General features: G+C 38.2%; 2 protein-coding genes and 1 long non-coding RNA gene across 3 annotated transcripts; all 3 read left to right on the forward strand.

The window, feature by feature from the left end:
- Positions 1 to 506: 506 nt before the first annotated feature.
- Positions 507 to 1566, forward strand: LOC142242804 (putative ATP-dependent RNA helicase DDX43). The gene is made up of 4 exons (XM_075314334.1): positions 507 to 661; positions 718 to 843; positions 935 to 1078; positions 1161 to 1566. The coding sequence occupies exons 2-4, from the start codon at positions 795 to 797 to the stop codon at positions 1460 to 1462; spliced, it is 495 nt and encodes a 164-aa protein (XP_075170449.1). The 5' UTR covers positions 507 to 661; positions 718 to 794; the 3' UTR covers positions 1463 to 1566.
- A 17454-nt stretch (positions 1567 to 19020) lies between these two features.
- LOC142242805 (uncharacterized) lies at positions 19021 to 19585 on the forward strand. Its single transcript, XR_012724198.1, has 2 exons — positions 19021 to 19315; positions 19373 to 19585. It is a non-coding gene; the product is annotated as an uncharacterized LOC142242805 (long non-coding RNA).
- Positions 19586 to 22406: 2821 nt separating this feature from the next.
- LOC142242803 (putative ATP-dependent RNA helicase DDX43) lies at positions 22407 to 23465 on the forward strand. Its single transcript, XM_075314333.1, has 4 exons — positions 22407 to 22560; positions 22617 to 22742; positions 22834 to 22977; positions 23060 to 23465. The coding sequence occupies exons 2-4, from the start codon at positions 22694 to 22696 to the stop codon at positions 23359 to 23361; spliced, it is 495 nt and encodes a 164-aa protein (XP_075170448.1). The 5' UTR covers positions 22407 to 22560; positions 22617 to 22693; the 3' UTR covers positions 23362 to 23465.
- Positions 23466 to 23926: the final 461 nt, after the last annotated feature.

Genomic DNA, 23926 nt, shown 5'->3' on the forward strand with positions numbered 1-23926 from the left:
CGAACTTCGTTCAAAATTCTGCTTATGTCACATCAAAGTGGAGGTCATTACCTACATTTTGATGTATGTCATGAGTTCCAACAGTGTTTTTGGACGAAGATATCCCTGATTCCAAGTTTTCCACGGGGGGCAGAACATGGATTCTACCATGGAAGCCAGGAACGGACTTCGTTCAAAATTCCGCTAATGGCACATCAAAGTGGAGGTCATTACCCACATTTTGTTATATGTCATGAGTTTCAACAGTGTTTTTGGACGAAGATATCACGGATTACATTTTTTCCACTATGGGTTAGTAGATAGATTTTATCATGGAAGCTAGGAAGGAGCTTCGTTCAAAATTCTGGTTATGGGACATCACAGTGAAAGTCATTACCTACATTTTGATGTACGCCATGTGCTCCAAGAGTGTTTTTGGACGAAGATATCCCGGTTTCCATATTTGACACCTTAAATCACATTGAGAATTTTGCTCAATGTGAAGGTTCAATTATTTTCAATAAAAATGCATTAATGAAGAAAACGTGGTAACAATGAAATTCGAAAGTTTTGGCAACTCCGATGGATTGGTTTGTGTCGTGCAAAATTTAGAATAATAAAATAATTTTATTTATTATTTTATTAAAAATGAAGATCTCACGGTACAGCACAAACAGAAATGGTAAACATATTAGAGTTTTTATTGTTTGCTATGTTGTACATCAAAATATTCCACAGTCATAGCGTTTTGGCGCCAAAACGTGAATTGGCATGCAAATTGAGAAAGAAGGGAACAACAGAATTCATTCAGGAATATGATTTATGGAGAAGGCAATCGCCGTGAACGAATTGGATGTGTTGGAGGTAGTATGGAAATTATTATCTGCACTCCTGATCGTTTAAATTGTACGAGCGAATGTTATTGACACAGCCACTATTACTTATATATTTTTAGATGAAGCTCATCGTATTTTGGATATGGGGTTTGAACCTCAGATTCGGAAGATATCATTGGATATACGGCCCGATAAACAACCCGTAATCACAAGTGCTAGGAGTCCGACATTTTACCGACGGTTATTTGAACAATCCCATACCGGTGCGTGATGTATCATTGGATTTGGTCGAGCAAACAATCGAAATTGTTGAAGAGAATGAAAAATTCTATTTCGCTATTGCAGATATTATCTCTGGTGAAGTAAACAATCTTATAGCAACTGATATCGCCTCATGTGACCTGGTCATAGAAGATATAACCCATGTCATCAATTTCCAGTTCCGAAATATCGAAGAATACAGTAACAGTGCTATATTTAGTTATAGAACTCGATCCGATTGGGGCATAGCATCGGAATTAATTCCTATACCTGAAGAAGCTGGTCAGGATACACCATCTGGCTCCCGACCATGGCAGAACCTTTTGCTAAAACCAAAGAAAGCTCTGCTGAAGAAGCACATAAATTTAAAGTTATGGCGGTCGTAGTGGTAGTAAATAACATGGAAAATCTTCCAAACGACCTATGAATTAGCACAAACATTTTTATTGATTCCATAAAAATCTATCACATATTCATTAGTAACGTTAAAGGTGATTTTTTTTATTAAAATATGTATGTAGTAACATTTTTGCTGTTAAAGGTGAGTACTATGTTCGAGTTGAAAATCAATTTATTTTGTCGTTCCTGGCTTCCATGGTAGAATCTATGTTCTGCCCCCCAGTGGAAAACTTGGAATCAGGGATATCTTCGTCCAAAAACACTGTTGGAACTCATGATATACATCAAAATGTAGGTAATGACCTTCACTTTGATGTCCCATTAGCGGAATTTTAAACGAAATCCGTTCCTGGTTTCCATGGTAGAATCTAAGTTCTGCCCCCGCAGTGGAAAACTTGGAATCAGGGATATCGTCGTTCAAAACCACTGTTGGAACACGTGACATACATCAAAATGTAGGTAATGACTTCCACTTTGATGTTTCATAAGCAGAATTTTGAACGAAGTCCGTTTCTGGCTTCCATGGTAAAATCTAGCAAATGGCCCATAGTGGAAAACTTGGAATCTTGGATAACTTCGTCCAAAAACACTGTTGGAAAACATGGCATATATCAAAATGTAGGCAATGACTTCCACTTTGATGTGACATAAGCAGAATTTTGAACGAAGTTCGATCCTGGCTTCCATGGTAAAATGTAGCAAATGGCCCATAGTGGAAAACTTGGAATCTTGGATAACTTCGTCCAAAAACACTGTTGGAACACATGGCATATATCAAAATGTAGATAATGACTTCCACTTTGATGTGCCATAAGCAGAATTTTGAACGAAGTCCGTTCCTGGCTTCCATGGTAGAATCCAGCAAATGACCCACAGTGGAAAACTTTGAATCCACGATAACTCCGTCCAAAAACACTGTTAGAACTCATGGCATACATCAATATGTAGGTAATGACTTCCACTTTGATGTGCTATAAGCAGAATTTTGATCGAAGTCCGTTCCTGGCTTCCATGGTAGAATTTAGTAAATGGCCCATAGTGGAAAATTTGGAATCCAGAATACCTTCGTCCAAAACCACTATTGGAACACATGGCATACATCAAAATGTAGGCAATGACTTCAACTTTGATGTGCCATAAGCAGAATTTTGAACGAAGTCCGTTTCTGGCTTCCATGGTAAAATCTAGCAAATGGCTATAGTGGAAAACTTGGAATCTTGGATAACTTCGTCCAAAAAAAGTGTTGGAACGCACGACGTATATCAAACTGTAGGTAATGCCTTCCACTTTGATGTGCCATAAGCAGAATTTTGAACGACGTCCGTTTCTGGCTTCCATGGTAGAATCTTGCAAATGGCCCATAGTGGAAAACATGGAATCCAGAATACCTTCGTCCAAAACCACTGTTGGAACTCATGACATACATCAAAATGTGGGGAATGACTTCCAATTTGATGTGCCATAAGCAGAATTTTGAACGAAGTCCGTTTCTGGCTTCCATGGTAGAATCTAGCAAATGGCCCATAGTGGAAAATTTGGTATCCAGGATATCTTCGTCCAAAATCATTGCTAGAACACATGGCATATATCAAAATGTAGGTAATGAATTCCACTTTGATGTGCCACAAGCAGAATTTTGATTGAAGTCCGTTCCTGGCGTCCATGGTAGAATCTAGCAAATGGCCCATAGTGGAAAACTTGGAATCTTATATAACTTCGTCCAAAAACCCTGTTGGAACACATGGTATACATCAATATGTAGGTAATGACTTCCACTTTGATGTGCTATAAGCAGAATTTTGATCGAAGTCCGTTCCTGGCGTCCATGGTAGAATTTAGTAAATGGCCCATAGTGGAAAATTTGGAATCCAGAATACCTTCGTCCAAAACCACTATTGGAACACATGGCATACATCAAAATGTAGGCAATGACTTCAACTTTGGTGTGCCATAAGCAGAATTTTGAACGAAGTCCGTTCCTGGCTTCCATGGTAAAATCTAGCAAATGGCCCATAGTGGAAAACTTGGAATCTTGGATAACTTCGTCCAAAAAAAGTGTTGGAACATACTAAATATATCAAAATGTAGGGAATGACTTCCACTTTGATGTGCCATAAGCAGAATTTTGAACGAAGTCCGTTTCTGGCTTCCATGGTAGAATCTAGCAAATGGCCCATAGTGGAAAATTTGTAATCCAGAATATCTTCGTCCAAAATCACTGTTAGAATACATGGCATATATCCAAATGTAGGTAATGAATTCCACTTTGATGTGCCATCAGCAGAATTTTGATTGAAGTCCGTTCCTGGCTCCCATGGTAGAATCTAGCAAATGGCCCATCGTGGTTAACTTGGAATCTTATATAACTTCGTCCAAAAACACTGTTGGAACACATGGCATATATCAAAATGTAGGTAATGACTTCCACTTTGATGTGCCATACGCGTAATTTTGAACGAAGTCCGTTTCTGGCTTCCATGGTAGAATCTAGCAAAAGGCCCATAGTGGAAAACTTGGAATCCAGGATATCTTCGTCCAAAAACACTGTTGGAACTCACGGCAGACATCAATATGTAGGTAATGACTTCCACTTTGATTTTTCATAAACAGAATTTTGAACGAAGTCCGTTTCTGGCTTCCATGGTAGAATCTAGCACATGGCCCATAGTGGAAAACTTGGAATCCAGGATATCTTCGTCCAAAAACACTGTTGGAACTTATGGCATACATCAATATGTAGGTAATGACTTCCACTTTGATGACCAATAAGCAGAATTTTGAACGAAGTCCATTTCTGACTTCCATGGTAGAATCTAGCAAATGGCTCATAGCGGAAAACTTGGAATCCAGGTTATCTTCGTCCAAAAACACTTTTGGAAATCACGGCATATATCAAAATGTAGGTAATGACTTCCACTTTGATGTGCCGTTAGCAGAATTTTGAACGAAGTCCGTTTCTGACTTCCATGGTAGTATCTATGTTCTGCCCCCCAGTGGAAAACTTGGAATCAGGGATATCTTCGTTCAAAAACACTGTTGGAACTATTTCGCTATTGCAGATATTATCTCTGGTGAAGTAAACAATCTTATAGCAACTGATATCGCCTCATGTGACCTGGTCATAGAAGATATAACCCATGTCATCAATTTCCAGTTCCGAAACATCGAAGAATACAGTAACAGTGCTATATTTAGTTATAGAACTCGATCCGATTGGGGCATAGCATCGGAATTAATTCCTATACCTGAAGAAGCTGGTCAGGATACACCATCTGGCTCCCGACCATGGCAGAACCTTTTGCTAAAACCAAAGAAAGCTCTGCTGAAGAAGCACATAAATTTAAAGTTATGGCGGTCGTAGTGGTAGTAAATAACATGGAAAATCTTCCAAACGACCTATGAATTAGCACAAACATTTTTATTGATTCCATAAAAATCTATCACATATTCATTAGTAACGTTAAAGGTGATTTTTTTATTAAAATATGTATGTAGTAACATTTTTGCTGTTAAAGGTGAGTACTATGTTCGAGTTGAAAATCAATTTATTTTGTCGTTCCTGGCTTCCATGGTAGAATCTATGTTCTGCCCCCAGTGGAAAACTTGGAATCAGGGATATCTTCGTCCAAAAACACTGTTGGAACTCATGATATACATCAAAATGTAGGTAATGACCTTCACTTTGATGTCCCATTAGCGGAATTTTAAACGAAATCCGTTCCTGGTTTCCATGGTAGAATCTAAGTTCTGCCCCCCCAGTGGAAAACTTGGAATCAGGGATATCGTCGTTCAAAACCACTGTTGGAACACGTGACATACATCAAAATGTAGGTAATGACTTCCACTTTGATGTTTCATAAGCAGAATTTTGAACGAAGTCCGTTTCTGGCTTCCATGGTAAAATCTAGCAAATGGCCCATAGTGGAAAACTTGGAATCTTGGATAACTTCGTCCAAAAACACTGTTGGAACACATGGCATATATCAAAATGTAGATAATGACTTCCACTTTGATGTGCCATAAGCAGAATTTTGAACGAAGTCCGTTCCTGGCTTCCATGGTAGAATCCAGCAAATGACCCACAGTGGAAAACTTTGAATCCACGATAACTCCGTCCAAAAACACTGTTAGAACTCATGGCATACATCAATATGTAGGTAATGACTTCCACTTTGATGTGCTATAAGCAGAATTTTGATCGAAGTCCGTTCCTGGCTTCCATGGTAGAATTTAGTAAATGGCCCATAGTGGAAAATTTGGAATCCAGAATACCTTCGTCCAAAACCACTATTGGAACACATGGCATACATCAAAATGTAGGCAATGACTTCAACTTTGATGTGCCATAAGCAGAATTTTGAACGAAGTCCGTTTCTGGCTTCCATGGTAAAATCTAGCAAATGGCTATAGTGGAAAACTTGGAATCTTGGATAACTTCGTCCAAAAAAAGTGTTGGAACACACGACGTATATCAAACTGTAGGTAATGCCTTCCACTTTGATGTGCCATAAGCAGAATTTTGAACGACGTCCGTTTCTGGCTTCCATGGTAGAATCTTGCAAATGGCCCATAGTGGAAAACATGGAATCCAGAATACCTTCGTCCAAAACCACTGTTGGAACTCATGACATACATCAAAATGTGGGGAATGACTTCCAATTTGATGTGCCATAAGCAGAATTTTGAACGAAGTCCGTTTCTGGCTTCCATGGTAGAATCTAGCAAATGGCCCATAGTGGAAAATTTGGTATCCAGGATATCTTCGTCCAAAATCATTGCTAGAACACATGGCATATATCAAAATGTAGGTAATGAATTCCACTTTGATGTGCCACAAGCAGAATTTTGATTGAAGTCCGTTCCTGGCGTCCATGGTAGAATCTAGCAAATGGCCCATAGTGGAAAACTTGGAATCTTATATAACTTCGTCCAAAAACCCTGTTGGAACACATGGCATACATCAATATGTAGGTAATGACTTCCACTTTGATGTGCTATAAGCAGAATTTTGATCGAAGTCCGTTCCTGGCTTCCATGGTAGAATTTAGTAAATGACCCATAGTGGAAAATTTGGAATCCAGAATACCTTCGTCCAAAACCACTATTGGAACACATGGCATACATCAAAATGTAGGCAATGACTTCAACTTTGGTGTGCCATAAGCAGAATTTTGAACGAAGTCCGTTCCTGGCTTCCATGGTAAAATCTAGCAAATGGCCCATAGTGGAAAACTTGGAATCTTGGATAACTTCGTCCAAAAAAAGTGTTGGAACATACTAAATATATCAAAATGTAGGGAATGACTTCCACTTTGATGTGCCATAAGCAGAATTTTGAACGAAGTCCGTTTCTGGCATCCATGGTAGAATCTAGCAAATGGCCCATAGTGGAAAATTTGTAATCCAGAATATCTTCGTCCAAAATCACTGTTAGAATACATGGCATATATCCAAATGTAGGTAATGAATTCCACTTTGATGTGCCATCAGCAGAATTTTGATTGAAGTCCGTTCCTGGCTCCCATGGTAGAATCTAGCAAATGGCCCATCGTGGTTAACTTGGAATCTTATATAACTTCGTCCAAAAACACTGTTGGAACACATGGCATATATCAAAATGTAGGTAATGACTTCCACTTTGATGTGCCATACGCGTAATTTTGAACGAAGTCCGTTTCTGGCTTCCATGGTAGAATCTAGCAAAAGGCCCATAGTGGAAAACTTGGAATCCAGAATATCTTCGTCCAAAAACACTGTTGGAACTCACGGCAGACATCAATATGTAGGTAATGACTTCTACTTTGATTTTTCATAAACAGAATTTTGAACGAAGTCCGTTTCTGGCTTCCATGGTAGAATCTAGCACATGGCCCATAGTGGAAAACTTGGAATCCAGGATATCTTCGTCCAAAAACACTGTTGGAACTTATGGCATACATCAATATGTAGGTAATGACTTCCACTTTGATGACCAATAAGCAGAATTTTGAACGAAGTCCATTTCTGACTTCCATGGTAGAATCTAGCAAATGGCTCATAGCGGAAAACTTGGAATCCAGGTTATCTTCGTCCAAAAACACTTTTGGAAATCACGGCATATATCAAACTGTAGGTAATGCCTTCCACTTTGATGTGCCATAAGCAGAATTTTGAACGACGTCCGTTTCTGGCTTCCATGGTAGAATCTTGCAAATGGCCCATAGTGGAAAACATGGAATCCAGAATACCTTCGTCCAAAACCACTGTTGGAACTCATGACATACATCAAAATGTGTTGGGGGGATTTTTATTTCTATTTTTACGTGCACTTAACGCAACGCGCGATACGTTTGATGATAGAGAAACTCTTCTCTGTTACGCCCAGTGATTGGTGATAAGTCAACGAAAGTCTACTCTGAGCGTCTGGAAGCTTATACACGAATAGAGAGGTGGGAATAATAACTGTATGTGTATTAGAACAAGTAGTGAGCAAGAGATGAGATGAGAGGAGATAGACAAGTGTACGTTGACTAGTCACATTTTTTTTTGGCGGTCGTTCATTCCGTTTTGCACAGCAGCAGTAGAAAGTTGCACTCATAAATCCAACAAGTACAAAGTGGAATTAAAAAGAGAAGAAGTATTCTTCCACGTGGAAAAGAAAAGAATTGAAGTGATTAGACGTTTAATCGAATTCTGGAGTGCTATAACTTCATTCGGCTCCAGGATATTGCTCATTATTTTTTTTGCAAATCCGAATTTTTGCTGAGAATGTGCGTTTAAGAAAAGAAGAACGCGACATAGAGTTTTGGAGTGGGACATACAGTGATTTCCACCCCCTCCAGCCAAGATTAACCTCCGGACAGCATAAATTGGAAGTCCTTGGTACAGTCCTGTCCTCAAGTTTTTTGTACTGAATTCCTACCGTGAATGTGAGGATGAGGACATTTTAGTATTATGATGAACGGTCAAGAATTTACCCTTACAACATTTTGAACGTTGTTGTATTCAACGCCTAGCTCAATCGAAGGAAGCCAGTGCGAGTGGAATTTGAAGTCTTTTGGTCAACACGTGGATAGTCTTCTATGGATTAAACAAAACCAGCTAAGTCCAATACCTTTCAATTAAATCATATACTTTAAAATACGAATACTTATCAAATGTTCATTTATACGTATATCTATATATATATTATATATAAGCGGCTAGATTAAATTAGAATATATATTGCTAAAGTTAGATGTAAAGGAAAAAAAATAGCACCAAAAATAATTCTACCCTATTTATTTCTCATGCCATTTTCAAAATTTAACTAACCCATCCTGAAAATAGAGCTCTACATTTAGGCAGGGTATACACACAATATCCCAGGGTTATATACATATTACTTTGGTACATTCATTATTCATTCGGTAGATTCACATTAATGCCAGGAAGAATTATTTTTGGGGAATAAGGTTTACATTTTTTTTGAAGCCATTAATTACCAGTTATTTATAACTTTTGAAACTTATTCAGACTATTTCATGAATTTTGTCCGATTATCAATATGTCTCCATTAATAGTAAGGTTAAGAGTACTTTTGAATTCCATTGTTAATAAATTACATAAACTAAAATGAATTTCTAACTTTGTTTCGAAATAAAGGTTCCTAGGCAAGTAAGGCAAATGAGTACACGGTAAGACACTGAGTAAAAATGGGGTAATTTAGAATATTGAGGTGCATAAGATTACCATAGGAGAATTAACCTAATTTAGATGGGAGGGAAAAGTGCCCTTGAGTTGACAAAACACCTAGTCAACCTATACTGAATAAAGTTATATCTAAACATTTTCTTTCTATTTGTACATTCCTTATCTGAGTGGTGATTTATTTTGACATGTTATACTATTGTTACGCGTAAGGAATTTGGGTCAGAGAACCACACCACATATGCATAGCTAGCCGGAATACCTTTTCATGTCCTGCACCATTTCCAATGAAACTTACTAATTGGGAAGAATTTAACATTCGATTGACCGCGCGTAACATAGATGGCGCCCAACGCAAATAGAATTAAAATAGTTTATATACAAAAGAAATTATCTTTTTTTAAGATAATTGTGTTCCAATAATAATTATAGCTATTAGCAGTAATTATTTGTATGTTTGTCAGAGCGAGACTTGTAGCATTTGAACACTATGCTGCTCGTAGGCCGTTGAATAAACATGGAAAATGGAATCCCATTATACTGTACAACTTATTCGAGAGAATGGTCTTAGGATTCTAGGAGTCAAAATTTTAGAAAATGACAATTCTCAAAATGTTTTTATTGCACTAATTCTTTTAGATCGCTATTTCGAAAGGATTCATCTAAAGTTTGCCAGTCTGCATTAGTTTGTTGATTATACAATACAAGTGTATTGCATGCAAGTTTTTGGAAGAATCTCAGGGACTTTTATAAATATCGGAAATGGGACCAATAATTATAACGTACACTCCGAAAATAGGCTTAGTTTCAAAATTTATATGAAATATATGAAAGTTTTCGGGTAAAGTCTAACAAGGTCGATTTTAACATTCTTATGAGAAGGAAAATCGGACATGTTCAGGATAAGGTCACTGTGTATCTATACTCGTATTTGTCTTACTTGCCTGGTGTAACTGGATTTTCGGACAAATTATAATTGTATTTAAACACTTAACTTCTTTTTTTTTTAATTTCAACTGTATCTCTTATCTTATCGCGACTATTGACGAGCCATATTGTTGAAAAAAAATTGATTTCTTATTATGATCACGCGTAGTACATCGAAAGATATCGCCATAAGACTTAATACTTCTAGAGGTAGAGGCAAAGCCGTGGGTACAACACCTAGTAGATCGTTGGAAGAACTCCCTAGGTCTGAAACTCCTAGAACCCCAAGTACTTCGCTGTCAAGTGAAGCTCTTGATATTCATGATATTTCCTTTACCCCCTTTAACATAACCGGTAATAGTACAATAGGTACAGGTTTAACAAGTGAAACTTTGGAAGGCAGGAGTTCTTTGGGACAGGAATCTACCTTTTACGGATTTCCTGACGATCAGGGTTCTGTAATTATGGCAACCAATAGGGAGGACCAGAATTCGGGTGGGCCCACTCACTCGGCCACCAACGATGATCTGGTAAATGTTGTTAGACAAACGATTATGTCAGTCCAACAGGAATTTAGGACTGAATTGAATGCCTTAAGAGCAACAATTTCGACTCTGAGTCTTAACCAAACTTCATCGACGCCTCTCGGTTCGGCCCAAACGGGCAACGTTGCCAATGACGGTACAAGGGAACAAATTCAACGTTCTGATTTGGTTAGAGTGCCTCAACTGAATCCAAAAAGAGTCGACTTTGAGAAATGGAAAGTTACCTTTGATGGCACTGGGGATGTCTCAGACTTTCTGTTTAAGATCGATACTTTGCGCAGGAGGACTGAGTGTACTGTGGAACAATTAATGGCAAATTTTCAAATTTTTGTTCATGGCAAGGCGGAGAAATGGTATTGGGAGTTCGTTAGGCGTGTAGAGAACCCCACATATTCGCTTTTGAAATCCTCGCTTTTACAAGAATTTGGCAACTTGGAGACCGACCATGACATATTGATCAGAATCCACATGCGGAAGCAACAGTCCAGGGAGTCTTATGATGACTTCCATTCATCCATAGTCTCGTTGAATTCAAGGATGAAGGAACCGATTGATGATTTTCAATTGATTGAGATTCTGAAAAGGAACGTACATTCTAATCTTAGGTTTATGCTTTTTAATACCAATGTTCAAAGTCTTCACAGTTTGAGGGAGCACGCTAGAAGTGCGGAGAAGATACTTATGGAAAGTAAGGTTCCGATTGTTCCAGCGAAAGTAACCCGTCAGGTTAACGAAATATTGGATGGGAAGAGTGAGGACATTGATTCGGAGGAGGATCCTCAGCTGGAAGCCTTTCAGGTTTCACGAAGGACGAAACCCGATTATTCGAAAATTAAATGTTGGAACTGTTTGTCTATGGGTCATTCTTATATTTACTGTCCAGAGGAAAGCAGGCACATTTTTTGCTACAAATGTGGTGAACGGGGCGTAGTAACCATAAGTTGTAAGAATAATCATGTGGGAAACCGGAAACGGAGCGATATGGCCACCGGGGACTCTCGTTCCACCCCACAATCCCCGAGTTCTTAGATGATCCTATGATGACTCTCCCACAGGGAGATGATTCGAGATCAATGATCTCAGGGTGTTCTTTGTCGAGAACACTTAATATTCCCAAGAGAATTTTGAATTGCCGTATTAGATACAAGAAGAGAAGAGAATTTCGACGACTAATCGAATCTTCAGTTTTGTGTAGTGATTCCGATGAGAGACCATTTGCCAAGGTGACCATTATGAATGAGGAATTTTACGGACTACTTGATTCCGGTGCTAGTGTGTCCGTGTTAGGCAGGGATAGTATGCATTTTATTGAGCGCCATAATATTCGGATTAGGCCGTTCGGATCATTTATATCCACTGCTGATGGTTCCAGAAATTCGATTCTCGGCCATTGTCAGTTGTCAGTATCATATAAAGGGATAAGTAGAGATATTACATTTTATATAGCACCATCATTGACTCAAACGATTTATTTAGGAGTCGACTTCTGGCGCAAGTTCGCTTTGGCTCCTAAAATAATACCTCCTATAGAATCTTTGGAAATCGACCCACCTGATGAACATTCAGAGATATGCTACCATGATTTAAGTGGCGAGCAAAATTTTGAACTTGAAAACGTTATCAAGGAATTTCCGTCGTTTGAGAAATTGGGCTTAGGTTGTACTAAGCTACTACAACATCACATTGATACGGGTGATGCTGTACCTATCAAATGTAAGCACTACCCATTGTCGCCACCAAGGCAGTTGGAGGTATATCGAGAGCTGGACCGTTTGCTTGAGATGGGAGTAATTGAGGAATCAAATTCACCTTGGTGTTTTCCAATAGTGAATGTGAGGAAACCAGGAAAGGTTCGATTATGTCTTGACTCAAGGAAATTGAATTTGATTACCAAGAAAGACTCGTACCCCCTTCCTCATATAAATGGCCTGCTCAGCAGACTGAGCGATACGCATTATATAACCGGAATTGATTTAAAGGATGCTTTTTTCCAGATTCGACTCACAGACTCATCTAAGGAGAAGACTGCCTTTGCCGTCCCTGGTAGACCCCTCTACCAGTTTCGGGTAATGCCTTTTGGGCTTTGCAATGGGCCTCAGTCCATGAGCCGTCTAATGGATAAAGCCATTCCTTCCCGGTTAAGGGAACGTGTTTTTATCTATTTAGACGACCTTTTGGTATGCACGTCTACATTTGAGGAACATGTGGAATTATTGAGACAAGTAGCACAGTGTTTGCGAGACGCTGGCCTTACCATTAACGTTTCTAAAAGCAAGTTTTGCCAGAAGGAAATTAGATATCTGGGATATCGCATTGGTAGCGGTTGTCTGAAGGTAGACCCCGACAAAGTCGCGGCCATAACAGACTTTCCCTTGCCGAAATCTGCCCGCCAAGTACGACGTTTTATTGGAATGGCAAATTGGTATCGGTCATTTATAAGTAATTTCGCCGATATGTCCGGCCCTTTGACTGAGTGCCTTCGTAGAACCGGGACAAAGTTTTCCTTATCGCCAGAGGCAATTGAAAGTTTTGAGAGACTTAAATTAGCTCTAGCCACCGCCCCCGTATTGGCTCAACCGGATTTCTCCAGAGTATTTATTATACAATGTGATGCTTCACGTATTGGAGTTGGCGGTGTGCTTTATCAAATAGACGACAATAATAGGGAAAGGCCCATATCTTTTGTGTCGAAGAAGCTTAACCGCTCACAGCGTAATTATACAGTAACGGAATTAGAGTGTTTGGCAGCCGTTATTTGTATCAGACGTTTTAGGCCATACATAGACGGTTTGCCTTTTCGAGTTATTACAGACCATCACAGCTTGAAGTGGCTAATGGCACAAAAAGATCTTAGCGGTAGACTTGCAAGGTGGAGTCTTGCCTTACAGGGATTTGATTTTGAAATGGAACATCGAAAAGGTGCCTTGAATGTTGTTCCCGACACTTTGTCTCGGTTCGACGTCGATGCTGTGGAAGTGGATTGCTTCCCAGAGATAGATTTGACTTCGTCTGATTTTGATTCTCAGGAATACGTCGAGATGAAGGAACATGTTTCAAGGAATCTTGAGAATTTGCCAGATCTATGTGTGATGGGAAAACATTTATATAAAAGGGTAAGATTTCGTCAAGGTATTGGGGACGAAGAGGAAAGTTTATGGAGGCTTTGGCTCCCCAGTACATTGCATAAGAAGGCCATGCAGTTAGCTCATGACTACACCGCTCACGGTGGATTTTTCAAGACCTTATACCGAGCAAGACAGAAATATTATTGGCCATTGATGGCAAGGGACGTAAAGAACTATGTAAATAGTTGTGATGAATGCAAAATCATCAAGGCGCCAAATCAAATCTTAAAACCACCTATGGGCGATTCGTACAATACTTTTCGCCCATTCCAGCGTCTGTATTGCGATTTCCTTGGCCCTTACCCTTGCTCAACTTCTAAGAATTCATACTTGTTCATAGTTATCGACCACTACACCAAGTTTTTGTTCCTTGAACCAATACGATCCGCAACCTCCCTTTCAGTAATTGAATTTTTGCGAGACAATATTTTCAATACCTTCGGGGTACCTCAGTATATACACAGCGATAACGCAAAACAATTCACATCTAAGGATATTAATGAATTTTTTTCTCTATATGGAGTTACCCATATTAGAACAGGATTATACTCCCCCCAGGCCAACGCCTCTGAAAGGGCGAATAGGGAGATAATCTCTAAGATTCGATTGTACCTGAGGAATGAGAGTGATCATCGTAAGTGGGATTTGCACATACCGTATATTCTTTCTGTATTAAGGAGCGATGTCCACACGTCGATTCAGTGCACGCCCTACTATGCGACTTTTGGGCAGAATATGTGCCTCCACGGTTCGGCTTATGCACTATTGGACAGGCTCAATATGATCCAAGATGACACTATAACGAAGAGGGCAGATAGGATGTCTCATATTAGGGCAAAGATAGACCAGAATTTGCAGGTAGCTCACGAAAGGGCTACAAAAACGTATAATACTAGAACCAGGCCAGTTAGCTATAGAGTTGGACAGGAAATATTCAGGAAGAACCACAATCTTAGTAACTTTTCCAAGGCTATAAGCGCAAAATTCATGCCGAAGTATGTGAAATGTCGTGTACGTAGGAAAATAGGGAATGTATTATATGACTTGGAGGATCTCCAAGGGAACTATGTTGGAAGATTTCACGCTTCCGACTTAAGACCATAGATGGATTCCTTGGCCCGGCTTTCGTGGGTCGTGCCACACGGTTAATTTATTTCAATCCCTTTTTACTGTTCGTTACTCATTTGTTTTATTCATAACGAAGCAGTTTTGTTGGGGGGATTTTTATTTCTATTTTTACGTGCACTTAACGCAACGCGCGATACGTTTGATGATAGAGAAACTCTTCTCTGTTACGCCCAGTGATTGGTGATAAGTCAACGAAAGTCTACTCTGAGCGTCTGGAAGCTTATACACGAATAGAGAGGTGGGAATAATAACTGTATGTGTATTAGAACAAGTAGTGAGCAAGAGATGAGAGGAGATAGACAAGTGTACGTTGACTAGTCACATTTTTTTTGGCGTTCGTTCATTCCGTTTTGCACAGCAGCAGTAGAAAGTTGCACTCATAAATCCAACAAGTACAAAGTGGAATTAAAAAGAGAAGAAGTATTCTTCCACGTGGAAAAGAAAAGAATTGAAGTGATTAGACGTTTAATCGAATTCTGGAGTGCTATAACTTCATTCGGCTCCAGGATATTGCTCATTATTTTTTTTGCAAATCCGAATTTTTGCTGAGAATGTGCGTTTAAGAAAAGAAGAACGCGACATAGAGTTTTGGAGTGGGACATACTGTGATTTCCACCCCCTCCAGCCAAGATTAACCTCCGGACAGCATAAATTGGAAGTCCTTGGTACAGTCCTGTCCTCAAGTTTTTTGTACTGAATTCCTACCGTGAATGTGAGGATGAGGACATTTTAGTATTATGATGAACGGTCAAGAATTTACCCTTACAACATTTTGAACGTTGTTGTATTCAACGCCTAGCTCAGTCGAAGGAAGCCATTGCGAGTGGAATTTGAAGTCTTTTGGTCAACACGTGGATAGTCTTCTATGGATTAAACAAAACCAGCTAAGTCCAATACCTTTCAATTAAATCATATACTTTAAAATACGAATACTTATCAAATGTTCATTTATACGTATATCTATATATATATTATATATAAGCGGCTAGATTAAATTAGAATATATATTGCTAAAGTTAGATGTAAAGGAAAAAAAAATAACACCAAAAATAATTCTACCCTATTTATTTCTCATGCCATTTTCAAAATTTAACTAACCCATCCTGAAAATAGAGCTCTACATTTAGGCAGGGTATACACACAATATCCCAGGGTTATATACATATTACTTTGGTACATTCATTATTCATTCGGTAGATTCACATTAATGCCAGGAAGAATTATTTTTGGGGAATAAGGTTTACATTTTTTTTGAAGCCATTAATTACCAGTTATTTATAACTTTTGAAACTTATTCAGACTATTTCATGAATTTTGTCCGATTATCAATATGTCTCCATTAATAGTAAGGTTAAGAGTACTTTTGAATTCCATTGTTAATAAATTACATAAACTAAAATGAATTTCTAACTTTGTTTCGAAATAAAGGTTCCTAGGCAAGTAAGGCAAATGAGTACACGGTAAGACACTGAGTAAAAATGGGGTAATTTAGAATATTGAGGTGCATAAGATTACCATAGGAGAATTAACCTAATTTAGATGGGAGGGAAAAGTGCCCTTGAGTTGACAAAACACCTAGTCAACCTATACTGAATAAAGTTATATCTAAACATTTTCTTTCTATTTGTACATTCCTTATCTGAGTGGTGATTTATTTTGACATGTTATACTATTGTTACGCGTAAGGAATTTGGGTCAGAGAACCACACCACATATGCATAGCTAGCCGGAATACCTTTTCATGTCCTGCACCATTTCCAATGAAACTTACTAATTGGGAAGAATTTAACATTCGATTGACCGCGCGTAACAAATGTGGGGAATGACTTCCAATTTGATGTGCCATAAGCAGAATTTTGAACGAAGTCCGTTTCTGGCTTCCATGGTAGAATCTAGCAAATGGCCCATAGTGGAAAATTTGGTATCCAGGATATCTTCGTCCAAAATCATTGCTAGAACACATGGCATATATCAAAATGTAGGTAATGAATTCCACTTTGATGTGCCACAAGCAGAATTTTGATTGAAGTCCGTTCCTGGCGTCCATGGTAGAATCTAGCAAATGGCCCATAGTGGAAAACTTGGAATCTTATATAACTTCGTCCAAAAACCCTGTTGGAACACATGGCATACATCAATATGTAGGTAATGACTTCCACTTTGATGTGCTATAAGCAGAATTTTGATCGAAGTCCGTTCCTGGCTTCCATGGTAGAATTTAGTAAATGGCCCATAGTGGAAAATTTGGAATCCAGAATACCTTCGTCCAAAACCACTATTGGAACACATGGCATACATCAAAATGTAGGCAATGACTTCAACTTTGGTGTGCCATAAGCAGAATTTTGAACGAAGTCCGTTCCTGGCTTCCATGGTAAAATTTAGCAAATGGCCCATAGTGGAAAACTTGGAATCTTGGATAACTTCGTCCAAAAAAAGTGTTGGAACATACTAAATATATCAAAATGTAGGGAATGACTTCCACTTTGATGTGCCATAAGCAGAATTTTGAACGAAGTCCGTTTCTGGCTTCCATGGTAGAATCTAGCAAATGGCCCATAGTGGAAAATTTGTAATCCAGAATATCTTCGTCCAAAATCACTGTTAGAATACATGGCATATATCCAAATGTAGGTAATGAATTCCACTTTGATGTGCCATCAGCAGAATTTTGATTGAAGTCCGTTCCTGGCTCCCATGGTAGAATCTAGCAAATGGCCCATCGTGGTTAACTTGGAATCTTATATAACTTCGTCCAAAAACACTGTTGGAACACATGGCATATATCAAAATGTAGGTAATGACTTCCACTTTGATGTGCCATACGCGTAATTTTGAACGAAGTCCGTTTCTGGCTTCCATGGTAGAATCTAGCAAAAGGCCCATAGTGGAAAACTTGGAATCCAGGATATCTTCGTCCAAAAACACTGTTGGAACTCACGGCAGACATCAATATGTAGGTAATGACTTCCACTTTGATTTTTCATAAACAGAATTTTGAACGAAGTCCGTTTCTGGCTTCCATGGTAGAATCTAGCACATGGCCCATAGTGGAAAACTTGGAATCCAGGATATCTTCGTCCAAAAACACTGTTGGAACTTATGGCATACATCAATATGTAGGTAATGACTTCCACTTTGATGACCAATAAGCAGAATTTTGAACGAAGTCCATTTCTGACTTCCATGGTAGAATCTAGCAAATGGCTCATAGCGGAAAACTTGGAATCCAGGTTATCTTCGTCCAAAAACACTTTTGGAAATCACGGCATATATCAAAATGTAGGTAATGACTTCCACTTTGATGTGCCGTTAGCAGAATTTTGAACGAAGTCCGTTTCTGACTTCCATGGTAGTATCTATGTTCTGCCCCCCAGTGGAAAACTTGGAATCAGGGATATCTTCGTTCAAAAACACTGTTGGAACACATGACATACATCAAAATGTAGGTAATGACCTCCACTTTGATGTCCCATTAGCGGAATTTTGAACGAAACTATTACTTTGCCCCCAGGATCGAAGTTGGTGCTTGAGGTTGTCCTCTTGTTCTACGAGGAAAGGGTTCTAATACTGGTTTAAATCACAGTATAAAAAAATTTGTTGTAGTAATACCTTCACATCTAAACATTAATAATTTTGTTAAACATAACTTTGTTCATTATATTCACTACATTTGTGGTCATATTTTGTTTTTCCATAATTTTTGTGGCCACCACAGTTGATAAATACCGAACTATTTGCATTTTATATGGTTTTTGCAACTCTGTGTCACCCTGTTATTTCGGTGGTTGTTGTAATTTAAAAAGTTACCAACGTCGGTATCTACACGTATGAGACCTGCGTGAAGATAACGATATCGCTAACTTTCGATAACAGGTTTATCCAAAAAAAAATAACAGGGTGACATAGAGACGACCAAAACTGAATTTATATAAGACGGACAGACAGAATATTTAATGAAATTTATTTATTTCCGTGCATAAAAACAACGATTTATACACAGAATATGGTATAGAACACTTTTACCTACAATTTGGTACTCGTGGTCAGGATACTATTTCCCATGTGGAGTCCAGGAATGGACATCGTACGCAAAAGTGACAACGGATATTTATAGAGGGCATCAGTACCTACAATTTGGTATACCACATGTATCTGGGAAACGCCGAGTGTAGAACCAAATTTTCCAGAAACTGTTGGACGCACTGCCCTGCCAGCATTTCAAAGTTCCATTTCAACCTCATCGTTACCACAGACTCGTAAATGTCACTTCAACCATCATGAAAAGGTACATCAAAAAGTACATGCAAGTAATTTGCCATCCCTACTGTTAAAAAAGCCATTTTTTTTGTGAAACGCCAAGCGCAACCAGCATGTTATATTTTAATTAAATAAAAACGAAAATAAAGTTCTGAAAACATAGATTATACGCTTAAAATTGTGAAAGGTATATTGGTGAACAATTTGGTGATTTTCCAAATGGAATAAAGTGATTGTTTTTCAGATATTTTACAGACACGCTGCCTCCATGGAATAAAAACACTGGTTGATAGACGCAGCAACATGTAACTCGCTACTTGTAACTCAACATCATCATTAATGCCAAAAATTATGTTAAATGTAATGTGATAGTGGTATAAATGTTATATTTTAAGAATTTGTAAATGTTTAATCAAATTAATAAATATCTAAACAAACGTGTTTTACTCGACCACAATGATTCTTTTACAACTATCTTAAAATGCACTTTTTCTGATTGTTTGGAGGGTCCCTTATTGGCGTCGTTCTAAATTGATCTATAAAGGCACCTAATAATTGCACTCATGCGAAACATTTTTGTAGTAACTTGGCGTGGTACAACTTCTCAATAGTGACGGCGCTTTTCCGACGAGTTTTTGATGTCGTATATGATTGTTTTCGACGTAGTGGAGATTCTCAAAAGAGTCCCCAAATTCAAAAAATGTTGGCAGGGTGGTGGTCAGGACAGTATTTCAAACGTTAAAGCCAAAAATAAACATTAAACACGAAAAGGAAAACATAACTTAAAATGGGATTAATAACTTAAATTCTTTCGTATGTACAAAGATCATTTATTACATTTTTACAATTAATATCATGTTTTTCCTTTTCAATAATTATTGTGATGACATGTCGATCGTGCAAAGGGTACATATTTAAAGCACGTATTTCGTAAGTTATCTTGGTAACTCTGCTAAAAGTGTTATAACACATAACAAAATGGCGGACTGGTGTATAACAGATTCCATGGTATATGTGTGTAAGGTAGTTGCACTTAATGAGCTCATTACACATATTTTTGTTTTCATTATAAAGGCCGGTATGCACCTCTAGCGAAATTTTCGGTAGCAAATATTTATTTAAGTCTACAACAAAAAAACAGGGCTGTTTACACAAATTTTAAACCAGCTAATCGCTTTTAAAAATTGTTAATATATGTTCCAAATATTCCTCAAATAAATTGTTTATTATTTACAGACCTTTTAAAACATTTACGCACACAATGATTGTAATAAATTAAATGTTTGCTGCCAAAATATGCTTTTGACAACCCTGCTATTTTCATTAGAGGTGCGTACCACCTTACGAAATTGAACGCTACCGAAAATTTCGTTAGCATAAATAGCAATGCATTTCTTATGGGAATGAAATTTTTCGCTAGAGGTGCATACCGGCCTTAAAAATGTAGATTATTAATTGCACATATATATACATATATATATATATATATATATATATATATATATATACATCAAAGTGGAAGTCATTACCTACATACTGATGTATGCCGTGAGTTCAACAGTGTTTTTGGACGAAGATATCCTGGATTCCAAGTTCTCCACTATGGGCCTTTTGCTAGATTCTACCATGGAAGCCAGAACGGCCTTCGTTCAAAATTCCGCTTATGGCACATCAAAGTGGAAGTCATTACCTACATTTTGATATATGCCATGTGTTCCAACAGGGTTTTTGGACGAAGTTATATAAGATTCCAAGTTTTCCACTATGGGCCATTTGCTAGATTCTACCATGGACGCCAGGAACGGACTTCAATCAAAATTCTGCTTGTGGCACATCAAAGTGGAATTCATTACCTACATTTTGATATATGCCATGTGTTCTAGCAATGATTTTGGACGAAGATATCCTGGATACCAAATTTTCCACTATGGGCCATTTGCTAGATTCTACCATGGAAGCCAGAAACGGACTTCGTTCAAAATTCTGCTTATGGCACATCAAATTGGAAGTCATTCCCCACATTTTGATGTATGTCATGAGTTCCAACAGTGGTTTTGGACGAAGGTATTCTGGATTCCATGTTTTCCACTATGGGCCATTTGCAAGATTCTACCATGGAAGCCAGAAACGGACGTCGTTCAAAATTCTGCTTATGGCACATCAAAGTGGAAGGCATTACCTACAGTTTGATATACGTCGTGTGTTCCAACACTTTTTTTGGACGAAGTTATCCAAGATTCCAAGTTTTCCACTATAGCCATTTGCTAGATTTTACCATGGAAGCCAGAAACGGACTTCGTTCAAAATTCTGCTTATGGCACATCAAAGTTGAAGTCATTGCCTACATTTTGATGTATGCCATGTGTTCCAATAGTGGTTTTGGACGAAGGTATTCTGGATTCCAAATTTTCCACTATGGGCCATTTACTAAATTCTACCATGGAAGCCAGGAACGGACTTCGATCAAAATTCTGCTTATGGCACATCAAAGTGGAAGTCATTACCTACATATTGATGTATGACATGAGTTCCAACAGTATTTTTGGACGGAGTTATCGTGGATTCAAAGTTTTGCACTATGGGTCATTTGCTAGATTCTACCATGGAAGCCAGGAACGGACTTCGTTCAAAATTCTGCTTATGGCACATCAAAGTGGAAGTCATTATCTACATTTTGATATATGCCATGTGTTCCAGCAGTGTTTTTGGACGAAGTTATCCAAGATTCCAAGTTTTTCACTATGGGCCATTTGCTAGATTCTACCATGGAATCCAGGATCGAACTTCGTTCAAAATTCTGCTTATGTCACATCAAAGTGGAGGTCATTACCTACATTTTGATGTATGTCATGAGTTCCAACAGTGTTTTTGGACGAAGATATCCCTGATTCCAAGTTTTCCACGGGGGGCAGAACATGGATTCTACCATGGAAGCCAGGAACGGACTTCGTTCAAAATTCCTCTAATGGCACATCAAAGTGGAGGTCATTACCCACATTTTGTTATATGTCATGAGTTTCAACAGTGTTTTTGGACGAAGATATCACGGATTACATTTTTTCCACTATGGGTTAGTAGATAGATTTTATCATGGAAGGAGCTTCGTTCAAAATTCTGGTTATGGGACATCAAAGTGAAAGTCATTACCTACATTTTGATGTACGCCATGTGCTCCAAGAGTGTTTTTGGACGAAGATATCCCGGTTTCCATATTTGACACCTTAAATCACATTGAGAATTTTGCTCAATGTGAAGGTTCAATTATTTTCAATAAAAATGCATTAATGAAGAAAACGTGGTAACAATGAAATTCGAAAGTTTTGGCAACTCCGATGGATTGGTTTGTGTCGTGCAAAATTTAGAATAATAAAATAATTTTATTTATTATTTTATTAAAAATGAAGATCTCACGGTACAGCACAAACAGAAATGGTAAACATATTAGAGTTTTTATTGTTTGCTATGTTGTACATCAAAATATTCCACAGTCATAGCGTTTTGGCGCCAAAACGTGAATTGGCATGCAAATTGAGAAAGAAGGGAACAACAGAATTCATTCAGGAATATGATTTATGGAGAAGGCAATCGCCGTGAACGAATTGGATGTGTTGGAGGTAGTATGGAAATTATTATCTGCACTCCTGATCGTTTAAATTGTACGAGCGAATGTTATTGACACAGCCACTATTACTTATATATTTTTAGATGAAGCTCATCGTATTTTGGATATGGGTTTTGAACCTCAGATTCGGAAGATATCATTGGATATACGGCCCGATAAACAACCCGTAATCACAAGTGCTAGGAGTCCGACATTTTACCGACGGTTATTTGAACAATCCCATACCGGTGCGTGATGTATCATTGGATTTGGTCGAGCAAACAATCGAAATTGTTGAAGAGAATGAAAAATTCTATTTCGCTATTGCAGATATTATCTCTGGTGAAGTAAACAATCTTATAGCAACTGATATCGCCTCATGTGACCTGGTCATAGAAGATATAACCCATGTCATCAATTTCCAGTTCCGAAATATCGAAGAATACAGTAACAGTGCTATATTTAGTTATAGAACTCGATCCGATTGGGGCATAGCATCGGAATTAATTCCTATACCTGAAGAAGCTGGTCAGGATACACCATCTGGCTCCCGACCATGGCAGAACCTTTTGCTAAAACCAAAGAAAGCTCTGCTGAAGAAGCACATAAATTTAAAGTTATGGCGGTCGTAGTGGTAGTAAATAACATGGAAAATCTTCCAAACGACCTATGAATTAGCACAAACATTTTTATTGATTCCATAAAAATCTATCACATATTCATTAGTAACGTTAAAGGTGATTTTTTTATTAAAATATGTATGTAGTAACATTTTTGCTGTTAAAGGTGAGTACTATGTTCGAGTTGAAAATCAATTTATTTTGTCGTTCCTGGCTTCCATGGTAGAATCTATGTTCTGCCCCCCAGTGGAAAACTTGGAATCAGGGATATCTTCGTCCAAAAACACTGTTGGAACTCATGATATACATCAAAATGTAGGTAATGACCTTCACTTTGATGTCCCATTAGCGGAATTTTAAACGAAATCCGTTCCTGGTTTCCATGGTAGAATCTAAGTTCTGCCCCCCCAGTGGAAAACTTGGAATCAGGGATATCGTCGTTCAAAACCACTGTTGGAACACGTGACATACATCAAAATGTAGGTAATGACTTCCACTTTGATGTTTCATAAGCAGAATTTTGAACGAAGTCCGTTTCTGGCTTCCATGGTAAAATCTAGCAAATGGCCCATAGTGG

This window comes from Haematobia irritans, unplaced genomic scaffold, assembly GCF_050003625.1.
Source record: "Haematobia irritans isolate KBUSLIRL unplaced genomic scaffold, ASM5000362v1 scaffold_62, whole genome shotgun sequence".
Taxonomy (NCBI): domain Eukaryota; kingdom Metazoa; phylum Arthropoda; class Insecta; order Diptera; family Muscidae; genus Haematobia; species Haematobia irritans.

Bases quoted from the DNA above. Each gene is read 5' to 3' on its own strand.
- LOC142242804 (XM_075314334.1), top strand. From the start codon at position 795: ATGATTTATGGAGAAGGCAATCGCCGTGAACGAATTGGATGTGTTGGA. The intron at 844-934 runs GTAGTATGGAAA...ATATATTTTTAG, and splicing joins ACGAATTGGATGTGTTGGAG to ATGAAGCTCATCGTATTTTG. The intron at 1,079-1,160 runs GTGCGTGATGTA...TCGCTATTGCAG, and splicing joins ATTTGAACAATCCCATACCG to ATATTATCTCTGGTGAAGTA.
- LOC142242803 (XM_075314333.1), top strand. From the start codon at position 22,694: ATGATTTATGGAGAAGGCAATCGCCGTGAACGAATTGGATGTGTTGGA. The intron at 22,743-22,833 runs GTAGTATGGAAA...ATATATTTTTAG, and splicing joins ACGAATTGGATGTGTTGGAG to ATGAAGCTCATCGTATTTTG. The intron at 22,978-23,059 runs GTGCGTGATGTA...TCGCTATTGCAG, and splicing joins ATTTGAACAATCCCATACCG to ATATTATCTCTGGTGAAGTA.